The following is an 18,337-nucleotide window of genomic DNA, read 5'->3' as shown; positions in this document are numbered from 1 at the left end:
CTTCACAGGGACAGTATTAGAAGCCAGGATAATGGTAAGTTCTCTCTCACCATCTTCTGATACTCCCTTCAACTCAATTAACACTCAAAGAAGTCATGGGATACACAAGGCCCCATGCTAAACACTGGTCATCCAGAAATACTAAAAAACAAGGCCCTAACACTTAATCCTAAAAAAAAAATGTATACTCTCGTGGAATAGACAAGACACATCCACAAATAACAAATAAAAGATAAGTTAAAGACACAGCATCAAGTCTCTTTGGGACAGAGGACATAAGTAATAAATTGTACGTGCTGCCTTTGAAAAGTACAATGGAAAGAAGATAACTAATATTATACTTTAGAAATACATGAAGAACTCATTTTCCTAATGAACGATAAACACGTCTTTTTTACTAGATATTTTCATAGCTCACATATTTTCCCCAAGATTCATTTATAATGTTATATTAATAAATAAACCTAAGTATCAAAGTATTTACCCAATAACTCAGAGTCCATGCAAGACATAAATTTTTTTTGAAGCAAAAGTAATTATTCTCAATGAAAAATGATTTTTTATTCTATTCTAAAAATAGTTGTTAATAAAATGTGCTAGTATTTTTTCCTTTTCTCTGTCACTAACAAAGAAATATTTCTAAAATAAAATTGTATTCAGATCCACACATTACCAATTATTCCATATCATCCAATTTCATTTCATAGACCAATACTACATGTAATATGAAATATGTTATTTTTCATTGTAAATGTATTATTTTTCAAAAGCTATAGGAATCTAGTATCATAAATATTAAAAGGACATATAATTACTATATATATAATACTCTCCTGTCACTTATGAGTTTTATATATATATATATATCTCTGTAATGAAATTACATATACACATGAAATTATGTATATATGTAAAAAGACTATAACTATGTTAAAAAGTTAACAGTGGTTATTTCTGGATGATAAGATTAAGGGTGATCATTATTTCCTTCTTTACAACTTTCTGTATTTTCCATAGTTTCTCAATAAAGTAACAAGAAAATTCATTAAGATAAATACTTAAGAGTTTATCATACTATAGAGTTTTTATAAGAAATGCATATATTAGATTTTAGTACAAGTAAGTGGATGTGTTAGTGGCTGATTAAAAACTCCCATCATAAAGATATTGATAAGCAAATTAATATAAACTGAAAATAAGTCTTCCAGAAGCAACCATGAGGGACCTATATCTGATTGAGTGGCTCACATGTAAGATAAAGGTATGAATAGCGCCTACTCCACAGTGTTGTATGGAACCACCAAGTATATACATGGAAATACTAAGCTATGATGACCAGCATATAGTTAATGCTCAACAAAGAATATCTATTATTATTATAGATATTTTCATCTCTTCCCTAGCCCCCTACCCTCCAACAGGCCCCAGTGTGTGATCTAACCCCACTGAACTTCACCAGTGTATAAGCTTATACTGACAAAAAGCCAGGGATGATGTTGAAAATGTTACATGACCAAAATCAGGATTCACAAAATACCTTATTTAACAAGATAAAATTCAACAAGGATAAAATTTAGGACAAAAACGTAACTGTATAAGCACCAGATTTATTATCCAACTTTCAACCAAAATGCAACAAGACAGATGTTAGGGATGGGTGGTTTCCACCCTTAAGTAGAAGTAAGGGATGACTTTAACAGATAGTCAATATGAGCCAGCAAGGTGATGCTGCTGCCAAAGCATCTAATGTAATTCAGGCTGCACTAACAAAGCCTTAGAGTTACCAGGTAAGTGGCCCTAGACATTCTCAGAGGTAAACAAGTTGGTAAACACATAAATACACGACAGTCTGGACCCAACTAAAGGAGCTCTCAAAAAGGCAAAGAGAGTTGACACTATATAATAAGAACAACACTTGATATGATTTGGTATAGTAACAGGGAGAAGAGAAGACCCAGGGGAAAGAGCACAGCCATCCTCAAACACTGGAAGGACCATCACAATAAAGAAGGATCAAACTTGCTCTGCCAGGAAACTCATATCAGTAGGTAAAAGGCACATTGAAAATCTGTTTTCACAAAAAGTTTTCATTGTAGCTTTCTGGAAATTAAATAGTTCATTGCTAGAGTTAATAAGCTCATCATTCTAAAAGTTATATGAGCTTAACCAATAGTTAGGGTCCCAGAGAAGAGACTTACTCATCAACCAGGTAAATGGACTAAGTCACATTTCAAATACATTCTAACTCTGATAATCCATAATAAATGTATTATGTTAGACATTTTCCCTAATGAAGAATGCAAATCACAATGAACAGTAGCAAAGAAGAAATGTTCTTCATATTTACTAAAGATTATATGTCAAACACTGGGCTAAGGGGCAACAGGAATAATAGGCTGCATTCTAAAGGCTGTGATCATTCAACAGTATTTAAGTCCAGGGTGGGAGGTGTGGAACTGGAGTGGACAAGGGTGGCATGATAGGCAGAGGGCAGATTACAGAAAGGCTTAGGCAGCAAGAAATTTGATTTTCTTGTACAGACCATGGAGAGCCAATGAAGTGTTTCTCTGGAGGGAGCCACAGGGAGAGGTCTAATCCTTGGTGACAGTGTTAGGGACAGATTAGAAGAAAGCAAGATAGGAATAATGAGACCAGTTAAGAGGTTTTTTTTAAATATTCTGAGCAATAAATGACAGAACTGGAGCTAGAGAACAGATAAATCTTTAAGAAATATAATACACAGTACATAATGGCTTATGAGATGAAAAGGATGAAGAACAGAACAGAGTGAAGGATGACTTCAGATTTCTGTGGGAGAGACTGAGTAGGCATTGATTCCTTCAAACAAATTAGACATCATTTTGGACATACAGGGTTTGAGACAGCTCTGTGGCATCCAGGTAGAGATATAGTAAACAGCATGATATGGCCAAGGTTATGAGAGATGCTCTGAGCTACAGTTACACTTTGGAAATCACCATAGTAGGCTGGTAGTAAAGCTACTAGATTGTATGAGAAAGCCCAGAGAAAATATGATATATGGAAAGAGGTGGACCAAAGACAGTCCAGAAAAATCATTATTTGAAAAATGGGCAGAGGAGGAAAATCCTTGACAGGAGACTGGGGACCCTGAGGTATGGTCAAACCAGGAGCAAATTCATAGAAACCAAAGGAGACAGTTTCAATTGCTACAGAGAATTTAAGCAAGTTAAAAACCAAAAGCCCTGAAAGTGCACTGGATTTAGCAACCAGAAGGTCCCTGGGGACCCTGCCAAGGGCTATTAGTGGAATGGCAGTCAGAAAGCAGATCACAGTAGATTGAGCAAATAGGAGGAGAGGAATCAGAAGAGCAAACAGGTTCTTTTTCCAGAACTTGGGGGCATGAAGATTCAAAGGAGCAATACCTGACCCTGTTTCTAGGCTAGAAAGAACTGACCACAGGAAGGAGGCAAGAGCTATGAAGGTGTCACACAGTAAGAAAAGTTTCAAACAGGGTGGCATCTCGGATTCACCAGAAAGGATCCACCTTGCTCAGGGAGAGGCATCACTGTTCCTCAGAAAGAGGAAGGATTTCTGAGAAGGCAGGGAAGATTGCCAAATCTTCCCCGGCCAAATTGGAAGGAATGCATGCACGGCAGATCCATCTCTCCTGTGGGGTAAAAGACCAGATCATCTGCTGAGCAGCAGTGGGGCAAGGTCATGGAATGGTCCCGAGGAGAGGGGAGTGATTCAGATGTGGAACTGGAAAAAACGAGAACCAGAAATGCATGGTATGACTTTTAAATGAAACTGAAGGCCCCACTGAGACAAAGGCCATGATGTGCAGTTGCCTGCATGTAAACAGTTGTGTGATGTGAGGTTTCTCCAGCAACCTCAATGGAGGTGGTAAGATTGATCTGTTATATAGAAAAGATCTTAAGGCACCAAAGACAGTGAAACCCAGAGCTGAGACAAGTAAAAACGTCTTTTGCCTTGCTCTATGTCATGAGTATTTGACAGTGTGTTGATAATTTAAATGACCTCTCTCATTAACCACTCCTTTGGCAGTGTTGAAAACACCAATTAAACCTGAATGGTGTGGCACTGTTGATATTACAGGAGGATTACTATGTATTTATGTATTTGATATGCAGATTTTGACATCAACATGACACATCTTCCACCTACAGACAAAAAGAAGAAAGTTCTGTGCCTTGTGCATTTTAGTTTAAGGCTTGAATCTTTTACTTCAAAGATAATTTCATCTACATTGACACTTTAGTATTTTGAAATAGTGAGATTTGTGTTGTTACTTTCAGTGCTGCAGCTTTTCAAATGCAAAATTATATATTACGTTGAATAAGCTTTTCAAATTTCACTTCCTTTCAGTGAGATTCTGACATTCTATTAGGGCTGTGTGCTCCTTTTCCGACCCTCACCCCAAGCTCAAAAGTTCTGATCTAGTCCTAAGAGGCATGAGATGATATAGGCAAGTAAAAAATTAAATAGGAAGGAAAAGCATGAATATGGTAACTTGGACTATTTTATGTTAAATCCTCTTTCAATCTCTTCTAAGGCAGTTAGTTCCTCAGCTTGGGTGGCAAGGGCTGCCCCAATGATATAGGTCTCACATTCTCTTCTAGGGCAACTGTCTATGTATAAAGTGTCCAAGTAAAGTCCCTAAAAATTGAGAACTCTTTGATTTGGGCAGTTTCTCCAAACTACAAAGCCAAAATTCTGATCAAGTTTCAAGTCTTCACAGTCCAATACAAACTAAGTCCTACTATAGTAAGAGAATAATTACCTTCTCTTAACATTCTAAATTGGGAGTAGAATATTGTGTTGGCAGCTTTCAAAAAAGTGTTTGGCATTTTAAGTCAAAGACAAAGTTCACAATATTCCATTCCACACAGTAATAACTTCTGTTAATCAGGGGAAAAGATCAAAGAAAAGTCAAGCTATGAGAAGGTGTGACCCCAAGCAAAACAATAAATAAATAAATAAATAAACAAACAAACAAACAAACAAACTAGTCCTACAATCAGAAATGAGGCAGTTGATGAGAGGAAAGGCTGCAGATCACAAAGCAGTTCAAGATGAAGGCCAGGCATGGCTTGTTACTGAGACAAGAATGATGACAGGGTTGGCCACCAGGATGCCTTAGTGAGATTCATCCATCGGATGAGGGCTCCAATTAGACAAATTTCCAACTCTGGGTGACTCTGGCTTCCTTGAGCCAGACTCTAAAAGTCAAGAAGAAAATCATACAATTTAATTAGTCTTCTTTAACAAGGTGACACTTCTCCCTTCATACTTTCTGTTCTTACAAAAAAAAAAGAAGAGCACATAAAATAATGTATACATTATCCATGTAGTTAATCCAGGAGTAAACTAAATCAGATGGCTATGGCCTCTTCTGGACATGACATGGAGGAGTGATGTTCCACTTGTGCCCATGTCCAGATGATTCATTCATTCATCAGTCCGTGTACCCACCTATCCATCTGCTCATTCCAAGAGTTCTTATCCTGTGCTCACTCTAACACTACAAAGTCCCATAACTTATGACTGGAGAGAGGCCATCAGGGAAGGTAAGGGCAGAGTAGCTGCTTGTCCTAGAGCTTCCTGCTGTGCACGTCCTACACTGTTTCCCAAACTTCATGGTCCTAGTCCTTTGACCTCTTTCTGGGTGTGTTTCAGGACTTAAGGAAGTAAATTTAATTTGCCCTAATATGAGAGGACTAAGATGAAACACTAGAAATGCATCTTTTGGTCCTTCGAGGTCTTCACATTGTCCTCCAGCTCTTCCTCTGGGGGATTTATTTCTGTAGCATTATGACATCTAATTACCTTGGCAGATTTATACAGTGCATTAGCCATCGCATTGTCAAAGCCTCTGACGCTGGCATGAGCCTTCCTGCCAATTCCGGAAAACACTTTTGGGAAAGTAAACAAGAATAGATAAAAGAATATTCATAGCCTCTGACCCATTTGAATGGCTTTCACACTTTTAAAGGTTGACAATGACATACAGTAGACAGAAATCACATGTTTCATACACGAGTAGGTTTATGCTAAGTGGGACAGAGGCAACTGGGAATTAGAAAATTATGGATAAAAGAAAATTCAGGTCCCTAAACGGGAACAGAGGTAAGTGAGAAGGGCTCTAAAAGGTAGCGCAGTAAGTACCCACCAAGGCTGCTTTCCAATCACACATCTACCTGAAAAGGTATCATGTTCCAGAATGCTGCTCTTCTCTCCTTACTAATCCTTTCAATTTCAGGACATTTAGTCCTCTGGCTTCAAGAAAAAAAAAATCCTGGTGGGGAAAGACAGCTTGAGGAATATTGACTTGGCAAAGATTTGAGTCCTAGATCCAAGGTGGTCCTCTTCTCCAGGAGTTGGCGCCTGCTGTCTCTCCCTCCAGACTGAGTCATCTTGTCCCATAATTACTTTTTCATGAGCCTGATATCCTCAGTATCCAAACCAGAGAATAATAATTATACTGAAATCCAGTGGGAATCTGCTAAAGCCTGCGAGTCATCCCATGAGACTCAGATAAAGACCAGAATTTCCTTCTCCAGTGGCCCCACTCACAAACACAGCACTGTCTCATGTCATTATTGCACAGAATAATGCAATAAGCCTCCAAACTCTTTAGATCATTTCAATTAATCCTTATGTTCCTTAGCTAGACAAAGGGATCTTCCAGTTACTATCAGCCAGATATTTGAGAGAAAACTCACATCTGCCACACTTGCAGCAACCTATCCTGCATCAGAGCTGCTGTAAACACACGTGGCTAGAGCTGCCAGAGAGGGTTCTACATTTGGGAAATTCACCACAGAACAGGTCTGTTGCTGATTGCTTTACACAGATTCCTCAGGCAGTCTTCATGATGTCAGTTACCCAGTGAACCAATAAAAGATGAGTCTGCAATGTAAAAACTGACCTCTTGTAATCCCAACATTTTGGGAGGCCAAGCCAGGAGGACTGCCTGAGCCCAGGGGTTAGAGACCAGCCTGAGCAACATGGCGAGACCTCATCTCTACAAACATTAAAAAAGAAAAATTAGCCAGGCATGGGGGCATGTGCCTCTGGTCTCAGCTTCTTGGGAGGCTGAGGCAGAAGGATTGCTTGAGCCCAGGAGATCAAGACTATAGCGAGCTATGATCGCATCACTGTACTTCAGCCTGGGTGAGAAATCAAGACCCTGTCTCAAAAAACTAAAAACAAAAAATAAAAAAAAAACAGTGATCTGCCGTACAAATATTAAAGAAGATGTTGACTCAGGTAGAACAAAAATTCCACAAAACTCTACCCAGGATTTCAATTGGGAGCTGTAAGTTTCCTAAGGCAAGAGGGGGTTACTTGTGATGATGTGTATGACACAGATGAAGAGGAGTACTCCAGAAAAGATGAATAGAACATGCTCTTGCTTTTCTTCTGCATATAAAAAATCCCCTGTTTACTAACTCTATAACTCTCTAATTTATTAGCTATCACCTATGGAAATGTATAATATATCAAGCACAGATCTAAAAGTCCTGTATCTAAAATTGTATTTAATCCTCGCAATAACCTTGTGAGTTAGGTTACTATGATTATATTCATTTTACTGATGAGAACACTGAAAATTTGAGAGGTTAAGTAATTGATCTCCATCACACAGCTGGTATGTAACCAAGCTTATGTAAGGCTAGGATTTGGTTTTCAGGTACCCTTCTGATTTACTGTGATCTTTCTGGAATAGTGTTTCCCAAAATGAGTTCCATGGAACATAATCTCAGGAATCTCTATTTTAAAAAATCCAAGGACAAATCTGTTTGAAAAATACCAAAGACTATATATCCTTCTACAGAGTCTCAAAGAATATTGTTAAAGAAAAAAAGGAAGAAATCACAATACCCATAAAGTACAATGTGAACATGTACAATGGATATTTTTTACTCATTAATGAATGAGGAAACAGATAAGATTCTAACTACTATACTATAATGCCCTAAAAATAGGAACAGAGAAAGAAACACAGCCTGGTGGCCATATTCTTCCACTTTCCCCTTGACAATTAAGTCATTTTCCTCTATTTTATATTCTACTCTGACTAACCATATCTCATTGTCAGGAACTCGAATATAATAACTGCTTGATCCATACTTTTGTTAAATGGAAACTATTTAACATCATCTCCATCCCAAAATAGGTTATTGTATTAATTCGAATACCCTAGGAGAGGAAGCAAGTTATACAAAACATATCTTCTCCCTACTTTGTCATAACTTAGAGAAACCTAATTAGCCTCTGATGAGCAAAAGGCCAAAGAGGACATCCCCTCCTTGTAAGAATATTGTGGATCAGGCCACCAAGGGTGTCTCATCGGAGCAGCAGAATATGGTACAGGAAAAAAACAAAATAAAACAACTTCATCTTATTCCATAGATGCCAAGACAAGATCATTCCAATTGAACAAGCAATAAACTCCCAGAGAACAGACCGTGCATAGCTTGACCTCACCCCAGCTCTCCCTGTCCTCAGCAGTACCTGCCCCCTGATCACACCTGTTCTGAACCTCCATCACCAAAAGCCCTCTTGCCAACACTCATCTTCATGAGCTCCTTGCAGTCCATAAGCTTTGCATCACAAAACATTTTTTCAACAAATGCTGCTAACTTCCCTTTCATTCTGACAGTGAGTTCACATGCCCAAGAGCCTGCAGTAACTAATTAAGAAAGCATAGGGAAGACATTTGGAAGTTTTGTTTCACCTTTGTCAATAATCTTTCTCCTTTCTTTCAAGAGAAGAACTGAAAGGTTGGAGTGGGCAAATTGAGGTATGGCTGGAAAAGACAGTCAATAAGGCAGCATGTTAAGGGCCTGGACTATAATCTTTGATAATGGGCAGGATTGAGCACAGTCTCTTTGCAGAGTTTGGAATCATTGCTTATCTGATCTGTACCCCATGTTAACCAGGAGCATAATCAGAATAAGAATACCTGCCCCCTTTCTACTTTGCAGACATATTATAAGTCTATGCATGGCTGCAATTTGATTTTTTCAGCTGCCCTTCTGATTTACGATGGTCTTTCTGGAATAAAGTTTCCCAAAATGTATTCTGTGGGACACAATCTCAGAAATCTCCATTAAGAAAAATCCAGAGACAAATCTGTTTGAAAAATACCAAATACTATATATCCTCCTATAAAGCCTCAAAGAATATTTTTAAAGAAAGAAAGGAAAAATCACAATGCCCATAAAAATATAAAATGAGCATGTGTCAATGATTATATTAAATGCATTAATGAATGAGGGAACTGACAAGATGCTACAATCCATTCCAAGAATAATTCAAAAAGCTCACATGTATAGGAAATAAGGAATACTAAAATGAATTTACATAGAGGTGGAAAATACACATGTTAATAATCACTTGCATACCACCTGACATAATTCATAAGCCTTTCATTATTTTTCCTTTCAATATGCACATTAAGGGTTCCAATAAGTCTTGCAGTAAAGAAGCTGTGTAACATTGTTTAACCCTGTATTTTCCACACATATTTGTACACCTGACATTCACTAATATCTTAGAAGGTTACTATTCCATTGAAGGAACATTTCATTCTCTCTACACGTTTTATGGACTTCTCTTATCTTCCCTAGAAAAGCTGGTGCAGAATTGTGTATGAATCCAAAATCTCAAGTTTGTTTGTTTGTTTGTTTATTGAGACAGAATTTCACTCTGTCACTCAGGCTGGAGGGTAATGATGCGATCTCGGCTCACTGCAACCTCTGCATCCTGGGTTCAGCCTCCTGAGTAGCTGAGATTACAGGCATGTGCCACCACGCCTGACTAATTTTTGTATTTTAGTGATGTGGTTTTACCATGTTGTCCAGGCTGGTCTCAAACTCCTGACCTCAAGTGATTCGCCCACCACAGCCTCCCAAAGTGCTGAGATCACAAGCATGAGACATTACAGCCAGCCAAAATCTCTCGTTTATTTTTAACGAAACTCTCCTTGTTCAGACCCGACTTCTTCAGAGAAAATAATCAAATGTTAAAAGGGAGACAGGCTGAGTGTGGTGGCTCATGCCTGTACTCCCAGCACTTTGGGAGGCCCAGGCAGGTAGATTACATGAGCTCAGGAGTTCAAGACTAGCCTGGCCAATATGGCAAAACCTCGTCTCTACTAAAAATACAAAAAAAAAAAAAAAAAAAAAAAAAAAATTAGCAGGGTGTGGTGGCACACATCTGTAGTCCTAGCTACTGAAGAGACTGAGATGGGAGGATCACTTAAACCTTGGAGGCAGAGGTTGTAGTGAGCTGAGATTGTACCACTGCACTCTAGCCTGATGATGGAGTGAGACCCTGTCTGTAAATAAATAAATAAATGGAAGATAAATTCAGATGAAAGCAAGAAATAATTCTCTATCAGTTAGCTTAGGGATAAGCTCTATGAGCAGATGAACTTTGACTTTGGAGAAGTTTTAAAAGAAAACTAAAGTTTTTAAAGAGAGCTCAAACGGCAGATGTTCCCTGTGGGAAGGAACGCAGGGACATGAAGCAGCATGTCAGAGTGTCCCGAGTCTGACCTGGACAAATTGTGCATCTTTCCATGGCAGTTTTCTCATCTGTGAATGAAGAATAATGCTAGTGCCTAACTCACAGTGTGGATCTGAGGATTAAAAGATGAAATACATGTCAAACTTTTATCCAATGCCCAATAATAAGTGCTCAAAAATGTTAGCTACTAGAACCAGTTATGTCCTAACACATAATATTAAGCAATCTTTAAGTACCTGAAGATAGGGGATTGTGGATGATTCCTAAGTACACATCTATCCTGAGATTCTGTGATTCTACAGCTACTCCCTAGGGGTAGCTTTCCCTTTCTTTGATGAAGATAAAACAACAGGAACAATCACATTAACACAGTATCTCTTCAATTGAGGCCTGAAGAGTGAGTAACATAAACACCAGCTGGCTGTCTTCTTGGAGGAAAACACAAATGACCATGGCTTCTCTATAGACACTGGGTTCTATATCTGGGGTCCATGAATAGATCTCAAGATGTCCAGGAAGGGCCTGGAATTGTGACTAATATAATATGGCTGTGCCTTTTATCAGGAGGGGAGGGGGGGTCTCCTGGCTTCAATAAGGTGAAGAATGACTGAATTCTAAGAGATGTAATGGGTACAAGTGGAAAGAAATTAAGTGTTAAAATCCAATAAAACTGGGCCTCACTTGATCACTTTTGAGAGCTGGATAATTGCAAAATGTTTAACTTGGTTGCGCCTCAGTTTCTTCATCTTTAGAAATGGGAGAATACCAACCTAAGAAGACTGAGTGAGAACACCAGCAAAAGCTCCTAGCCTGACCTGAAAAGTGTTTAATGAGGCTTAATTCTTTCTTTTATCCTTGACTTCCTGTCTTCACTGTAAGTTACAATATGAAAGGGCTGACAGGGAGCTTAGATCTTCCAGTTGATCCAATGGAAGGGATTATTAAAGAAAGCTACATGTTTTGAAAAGCTCACATTTTCAACCTTCTATGATACAGATAGATCTTTTAGAGCTAAAGGGACACTGCAAAGTCTATAGAATTATCTGTGCTTAGAGCATTATTTGCTGGCAACTCTCTTTCTGCAGCTCAATAAGTGTCTCTCAAGCAATTCTATAATTCCAAGAACCACACATGTGCCAACAATGTTGCCAATGCAACCAAGAAAGCTTAGAGTTGCAGTCTACATTCCTAGAAATCATTTTTACTGCTGGCTTCTCACATCTGAGCAGGCTTTTGCAGCAGCAGGAAATGGAATCCTTCCATGTGACCCCATTCAAACCTGACCAAATGCTACCATTAAATCTGCTAATGCCTGTCTTCCTGAATAGAAAAATCTGGGTCTGGGGACTATGGGTGGATCTGGCTTCATACCAAGAACAGCTTGCTTTCTCCCCGTTAAAATTTATTTTCAAGACTTAAAGCTATTTGAAATCGTGGTTTGTTTGCAGGGGCAAAGGGTTGATTTGGTTTGATTTGTTAGAAAGAATAATGTGATCAGAATTCTCACACCAAAATTTCCACTGAGGTCTTGGCTGGGGCCACTGAGTGACATGAGGAAGGCCACCCATCCTCTTTGAGGAAACTTTCTTCCTGCTTTTATTAAATAATGCCATTTGGTAATTTGTCTCATAAACATACCATAAATGAAGAAAAAGAGATAGGTTATAGGGTACTTACATAACTTTTGAAAGAAAATGTTCTGCATAATCTCAGATTAGGAGATGTTCTGCACAACCTCAGAGTAAGGAACAACCAAAATTCCACAGGTTCTTAAGTGGTCCCCTAAATGCCATGCAACATGCCACACACACACCAGGGCTCATACTTAGCGAGGATTTCAGAGAGATCCAACAGGATGTCCGTCATCACAAAGGCAATTTCACGACAGTTTCTATCTTTAATGTTTATTGATCCAAAAATAAAAATGACCTGATACAAAACAAATTCTACACATATTGTAGGTTCAAATGGAAGTTAAAAAAAAAAAAAGAAGAAGTAAAAGGAGACGATTGCTGGTAGACTAAAAAACCAAGCCCTACTTCCTCTGGTAATGACTCCTAACTGAAGCCTGGACACAATATTTTCAGTTCAGTTTGTTCATATTTGGTCATTTTCTAAAGATTGCTTGGGAAGGAACTCTGAGTGCCTTTATAACCTTCCTTGAGAACTTGGACAGAGGGTAAGAGAAGGCAGCAGAGAGATGCTGCCCTTCTGGCTGTCTGAGGCCTCCTGTGTCAGAGCACACAGCTTCCAGCTCTGGGTACCAAAAGCTGAAAATACTTCTTAGCAGCAGAATAGGCAATCAACACAAATGAATAAACAGACAAATGGATGAATTTCTGAAGCACTAATTATTTTTGTATACCTTTTTATATTTTGATCTGTGCTTTGATTTTCCATTTTATGCAGATGTTTTAAAGTCTGATCTGCATGAAGTGAATTTCTAAAAAAAAAAAAAAAAAAAAAAAACTATTCAACAGTATTTCGTAGGAGGCCAATGTTTCAGATTTGAGCTTCTCAAACTGAAATTTCCATGTTCATATGATTAATATGGATATTTTATAATAAAAAAGTTGAATATAAAACCTGCAGGAGTTTTTAAAATAAAATTGGGACTTCAAAGAACTATTGTGTTTACAGTATGTACTTTGGGCAATATTATCACGCTCTCTTGTTTGCTATTTAAGTATACCACAGGGGGATGTTTCAAGACGCAGTGTCTGGTGTATAAGAATGACTGCATGATAGATGGGTAGGAAGAACAGAACTGTATTCTGGTGACTCTGGGTGACACAACTACCAGCCTTGCATATAGCTAAGTAAAATATGATACTGGAATTGCATTTCGCTAGCTGTTCACATCATCTCTAAATACTGACAGACACTTCTGTGCTGAATTCTCTCCAGTTGCCCCTCCAGATCCATACTCCACCCTTCTCCACACTGCTGGGTGCTCCAGGAAGCTAATCCCTAAGAACCGCATCCTGCCTAGGCCCTCTGGCTTCCCTCTAACCTCAACCATCAGCAAGCATCGGCAGGAGATGCAAGGGTGGGCAAAGGTGGGAGGAGGGAGAGGTCTGGGCGCTGGTTCCCCTGACTATCTCCCAGGCAGCCACCACTAGCAGGATTCACCCTGTTGCCTTTCAGACGGCCCCAAAAACTGCATCTCCTCTCCATACATTTTGATAAAAGCTCCCACCCCTTGCTTTCAGACCCGGGGGAAAATGTCCCCAGAAGCCTCCACTGCCCTTAGATCCCTCGCTGGTTTCCCATAACCCTCCCCACAGGGAATCCAGAAATATAATTTGGGTGTCAAAATTCCTAGCTCAAAATCTTCCGCTACTTTTTACCCTTCAACTATGAGAAGTAATGAATTAAAACAATCCAACGCACTTCTAAAAAAGCATCACTGTGCATTACACCGTAAAAATGGTCCAGAAACAAACCAGTACAATTCACCAGACCAAAAACAATTTGCATAGTAAGCAAGCCTGAGTATACTAATCCCACAACAATGGAGTTTGCCAACCACACACTTTTCAGGAACATAAGCCCAGCAGTTGACAAAGGATAATTATCATGAAAAAGTGTTTGGTAGGATGTTTTCAGACAAGTCTCAGTCAACTTAGGAAGTTTATTTTGCCAAGGTTAAGGACACGCCATGACACAGCCTCAGGACGTCCTGATGACATGCGCCCAAGAGTGGTCGGAGCACAGCTTGGTTCTATACATTTTAGGGAAACATGAGACATCAGTCAATACATGTAATAAGTACATTGGTTCCCCTAGAAGGGCAGGACAACTTGAGGTGGAGAAGGGGGCTTCTAGATCATAGGTACATGAGAGACAAACAGTTGCATTCTTTTGAGTTTCTGAATAGACTTTCACTGAACATGAAACTTACAGAAATAGTCCTTTATGCCTTCACTGGCTTAGTGAAACAATAGGGCAGAGGAAGCAATCAGATATATGCAATTGTCTCATGTGAGCCTCAGAGGGATGGCTGAGTTCTGTCTGTCCTTTGCTACTAGAAATTTTCTTGTAGGCAAATTATGAGGGAGGTATGTAGCTTTTTTATCTTTGTATTAAATAACTATCTTATATAGGAAGAAAATGGAAGCAAGTTTGCCTGACACAGTTGTCAACTTGATTTTTCCCTTGGCTTAGTGATTTTGGGGTCCTATGATTAATTTTCCTTTCATATGTCCTTTGATTGAAGGCACCCAGAGTGAAGTGGTACCATTCATGTGAAGTAATACCCAAGGTTCATTTTTCCATGCCAAGGAAATCAAGGTTATAAACACACAAGGAGTGAGCGTAAGAGAGGAGGTTTAATAGGTGAAGGAAAGAGAAAAGGTCTGCACTGCAGAGTGAGGGATACCAAGCAGGTTTTCCGGTCCACAGTGAAGTGCAGGAGATTTCATAGATGAGCTTTAGGGGGTGGTGTCTGATTCACATAGGGCATGAAAGATTGGTTGGACCAGGTGTGCCATTTTCATAGCACGTGAAGTACTGGTTGGGACTAAGTGTGCCGTCTGCATAGTGCACAAAGAAGCTGGCCGCCTCACCCTCATCTTCTATTATGCAGATGAGTTATCTATCTGGCCAGCGCCATGTTGCCAGCTTTTTTTTATGTTTCACATGGTGACAAAGAAATGGAAGATGGAGCCTCCATGTGGAACACGCCTGGCTCTCAGATAGCCTTTTGCTATTGGCAAAGCTGCCTGCATTCACCTGTGCATGCCTCCAGCTTGCTCATCTATGTTGGCAGCTCAATTGTTCAGGCTGATCTTTTTCAGAAAAGAAACAATTTGAAGGCTTTATTTTTTTGTTAAAAGTCTTGCCAAGGACTCCTTTACCTTCACTATCTGCCTAAATAATTTCTTTCCAGCTGCTGTATCAAAAGGGCATACGTTGTTTTTCCCCTTTTAATGACTGTAAGACTTATTACAAAATTTTACACAACATAGCTTCATCAATATTGGTAAGATGTTGACTTTCCTCCATTGAGAATGCAAGACAATCACAATCAACATCTCAACTGGCTCTTTTGAAGAAATTAACAAGCTAATTCTCAAAATCACATGGAAAGGAAAAAGATGCAGAAAAGTCAAAACAATTTTTGGAAAAAAGGAGAATAAAGAAAGGATGCTACATCCCACTCCAAAGCTCTTTAGAGACAAGAAGCCCAACTTTCAGAATACAAAACTGAAAATGGGATGAGTTATTTCTGCCCTGCTAAACAGGTAGTTTCACTCAAACCCTTTGACCTTAATACCTAGTAAAGATTAAGCATACTAAAACTAAACAACAACAAACAACTAACTTCCTATGAGCCTTATTTCATGTCCACAGGGAAATCAAATCTCACATATGATCTTGATGTAAAGCATAGGGGCTGTAAGGTATTATAAAAATCAGTGTAGAAAAAAGCTGGACTGTTTTCAGATAAATAACTGACCATGTTACTAAGACAAAATGGAAACTGCATTCTCACAAGATAATTACTTTAGGTTCATGGGATATATTGGTTCCACATCTTATTATATGAAATAATATAGAAATATTTCTCTGCCTTCTATTTAAAATTATCAAGATATATTTGCTTTCTAAAGCTTTGGGTTTTGTTATTCCACTCCCATGTATCCGTTAAAGTCATAATTTTTAACACCTAATATTTGATTAGTTTCAACATTGACAGAATGTTGTAGTCTGATCAATACGACATCTTGGTTATCTGAAAGTAGTAAATACTTCCAATTCTTGTTATAGCATAGCTTCCAAGAATAAATTGGTCATCTTGATGAATGTATGAAGCAATAAGTATATTCGATGAAATCCTTTCATCCACTTACGTTTCTTCCTCTAAATCCTTGCCACTTAAAAGTGGTCCTCACACCAGCATCAGCCCAGGCCCTATTGCAGAGTGCAATCTGCAATGTAACAAGATTCCCATGCAATTCATCTGTGTACTCAAGTTTGGAGAGCCTGTTCTAAATTACAAACTCAATGTCAAGCCCTAAAGGTAAATGGAAGAACCAGTGTCATTATTCTGGGCCTTTGCTGTAGATGCAGACAAAGATCAGATAATCAGATTGAAGCTGTAATGATCACAGGATACACCACGAATGCTGGTTATTAAAATGAATGCATGAACTCTGTTTAGCATTTCCCTCATTCCCTTTCTTAAATTGTTCTTACAGATTTCGGGTATATAAGTGCCATTTTGTTACCCGGGTACACTGCATAGTGGCGAAGTCAGGACTTCCAGCGTACCCATGAGGTAATTTACCAACCCTCATCCCTCTTCCACCACTCACCTTTCCAAGTCTCTGACGTCTATTAAAGCAGAGGATGGAAATATTTCCAAATGGTAAGTGTTTTGGATAGTTGACTGGGTTTTGGTTGTTTGTGGTTTAATTTGCATTTTAATGAAGCCATCACAATTAGATTTTTATAAAAAGATAATTCTGCAAATCACTCCACAGGAAGGGGAATCAGTCTGATTAGTCACATTTTTGTACTAAAAATGTGAATTAAATTTGAATTTCTGGCTCAGTGACATTCAAAAACTTCACATAAATGAAACACTAACATCCATGAAGCTATTCCTGACCATGACCCAAAATGATAAGGCATCACTGGCTTGCTCAAAACCTCTGCGGATGATCCCGCCCTTTCATGTGGAAACAACAACTGAAACCAGATGAGCTGCATCTGGTTTTGGATTTCAAAACCAGTGTTTCAAGCAACTCAGATTGTAAACAGGAGATTTTAAAATCAGGCAATCATATTCATAAATAACTGCAAACCTATGTCAAATGTCCTACAATGACTGTTTACATAAAATAAGAAATAGGCTGTAACCCAATAGTTTGTGTGCCATAGCATCATTAACACTGAACCAATCTTCACTTCTTCCTCCAAAACCTAAAGAGCAATCAGCAACCAAATGCCTCCTCAGCACGTGGCTGTGAACAAGGCACCATGTCTGCCCCGTCCTGAGCGTCTGCAAATAGGAAGAATAGTCAATGAAGTAAATGCAGGTTTTCTCTCCCCATCACTTATTGCCTTCTTTCCTTTTTCCTTTCCCCTGTCACATCTTATTGGGAGTCCCCAGACTTTGTTAGTATACAGTATACTTACATTATGCTGTGGAAGGCGGCCAGTGTTAGCAGGAGAAAGTTTCATTTTGTATAAATGTCTCTCTAAGGAATCTGAAGGGCTACACATCCTCCAAGGATGACCAGGACCTAAATAGTGCAAATACCTTCCCCAGTGACCCATGGACCCAGGGATGTGGGTGAAGAGCCAAAGGATGGTAAGGAGAGGAGAGGAGAGAGGAAGAGAGAAACAGAAAGAGAGAGAGGAGAGAGAAACAGAGGAGAGAGGAAGAGAGAAACAAAGAGTGAGAGAGAGAAATATCGTGGTTGTACATCCCAGGTAGCTGCCTAGGTTGTTAAGCAACAAACTGTTAGAAAATGGGAAAAGTAAAGAAATGTCTGCATCACACTCAGGAATCAACATGGGTGTGTGGGCAACTGAAATGTACTTCCTTGTAAATTCCTAAATTCCTTTGAAATTTAGAATATGGGGTGGACATACACTCCCCTGAGTAGTAAGGGCCAAACTAAAGGGTTACATAACCAGTTGGAAAAACAAAAGATAAAAAGTGCAAATTTATTTAATTCACTCTCAAAGACAATTATCCAGGAAACTAGAAAACTTCATACAGCCTTAATATGCCAAGTACATTTTGAATCTTCAAGAGGAAGATGCAGACTGTAGTGTTCTCCAA

The 18,337-nt window shown here is 38.9% G+C and overlaps 1 protein-coding gene across 10 annotated transcripts in view; it reads right to left on the bottom strand.

The window, feature by feature from the left end:
• AMPH (amphiphysin) overlaps nucleotides 1–18,337 on the bottom strand; it is a 232,316-nt gene that overhangs the window by 138,476 nt on the left and 75,503 nt on the right. Inside the window, exons 1-2 of one of the 10 annotated variants that reach the window (XM_032244462.1) lie at nucleotides 10,776–12,874; nucleotides 10,569–10,651 (exon numbers count right to left, since the gene is read on the bottom strand). The exons of 8 other annotated variants lie outside the window; for them this stretch is intronic. In XM_032244462.1, the coding sequence (XP_032100353.1) occupies nucleotides 10,569–10,607 (39 nt within the window). In that variant the 5' untranslated portion in view covers nucleotides 10,608–10,651; nucleotides 10,776–12,874. Of the gene's footprint in view, nucleotides 1–10,568; nucleotides 10,652–10,775; nucleotides 12,875–18,337 lie in introns of those variants that run through there. One more of the 10 variants, XM_032244461.1, reaches the window with a different exon arrangement.

The sequence above is a fragment of the Sapajus apella genome, unplaced genomic scaffold (assembly GCF_009761245.1).
Source record: "Sapajus apella isolate SASKATOON/1434 unplaced genomic scaffold, GSC_monkey_1.0 scaffold54, whole genome shotgun sequence".
Taxonomy (NCBI): domain Eukaryota; kingdom Metazoa; phylum Chordata; class Mammalia; order Primates; family Cebidae; genus Sapajus; species Sapajus apella.
Note: the sequence above shows the minus strand (reverse complement) of the source record. Positions and strands in the feature narration are given on the sequence as shown.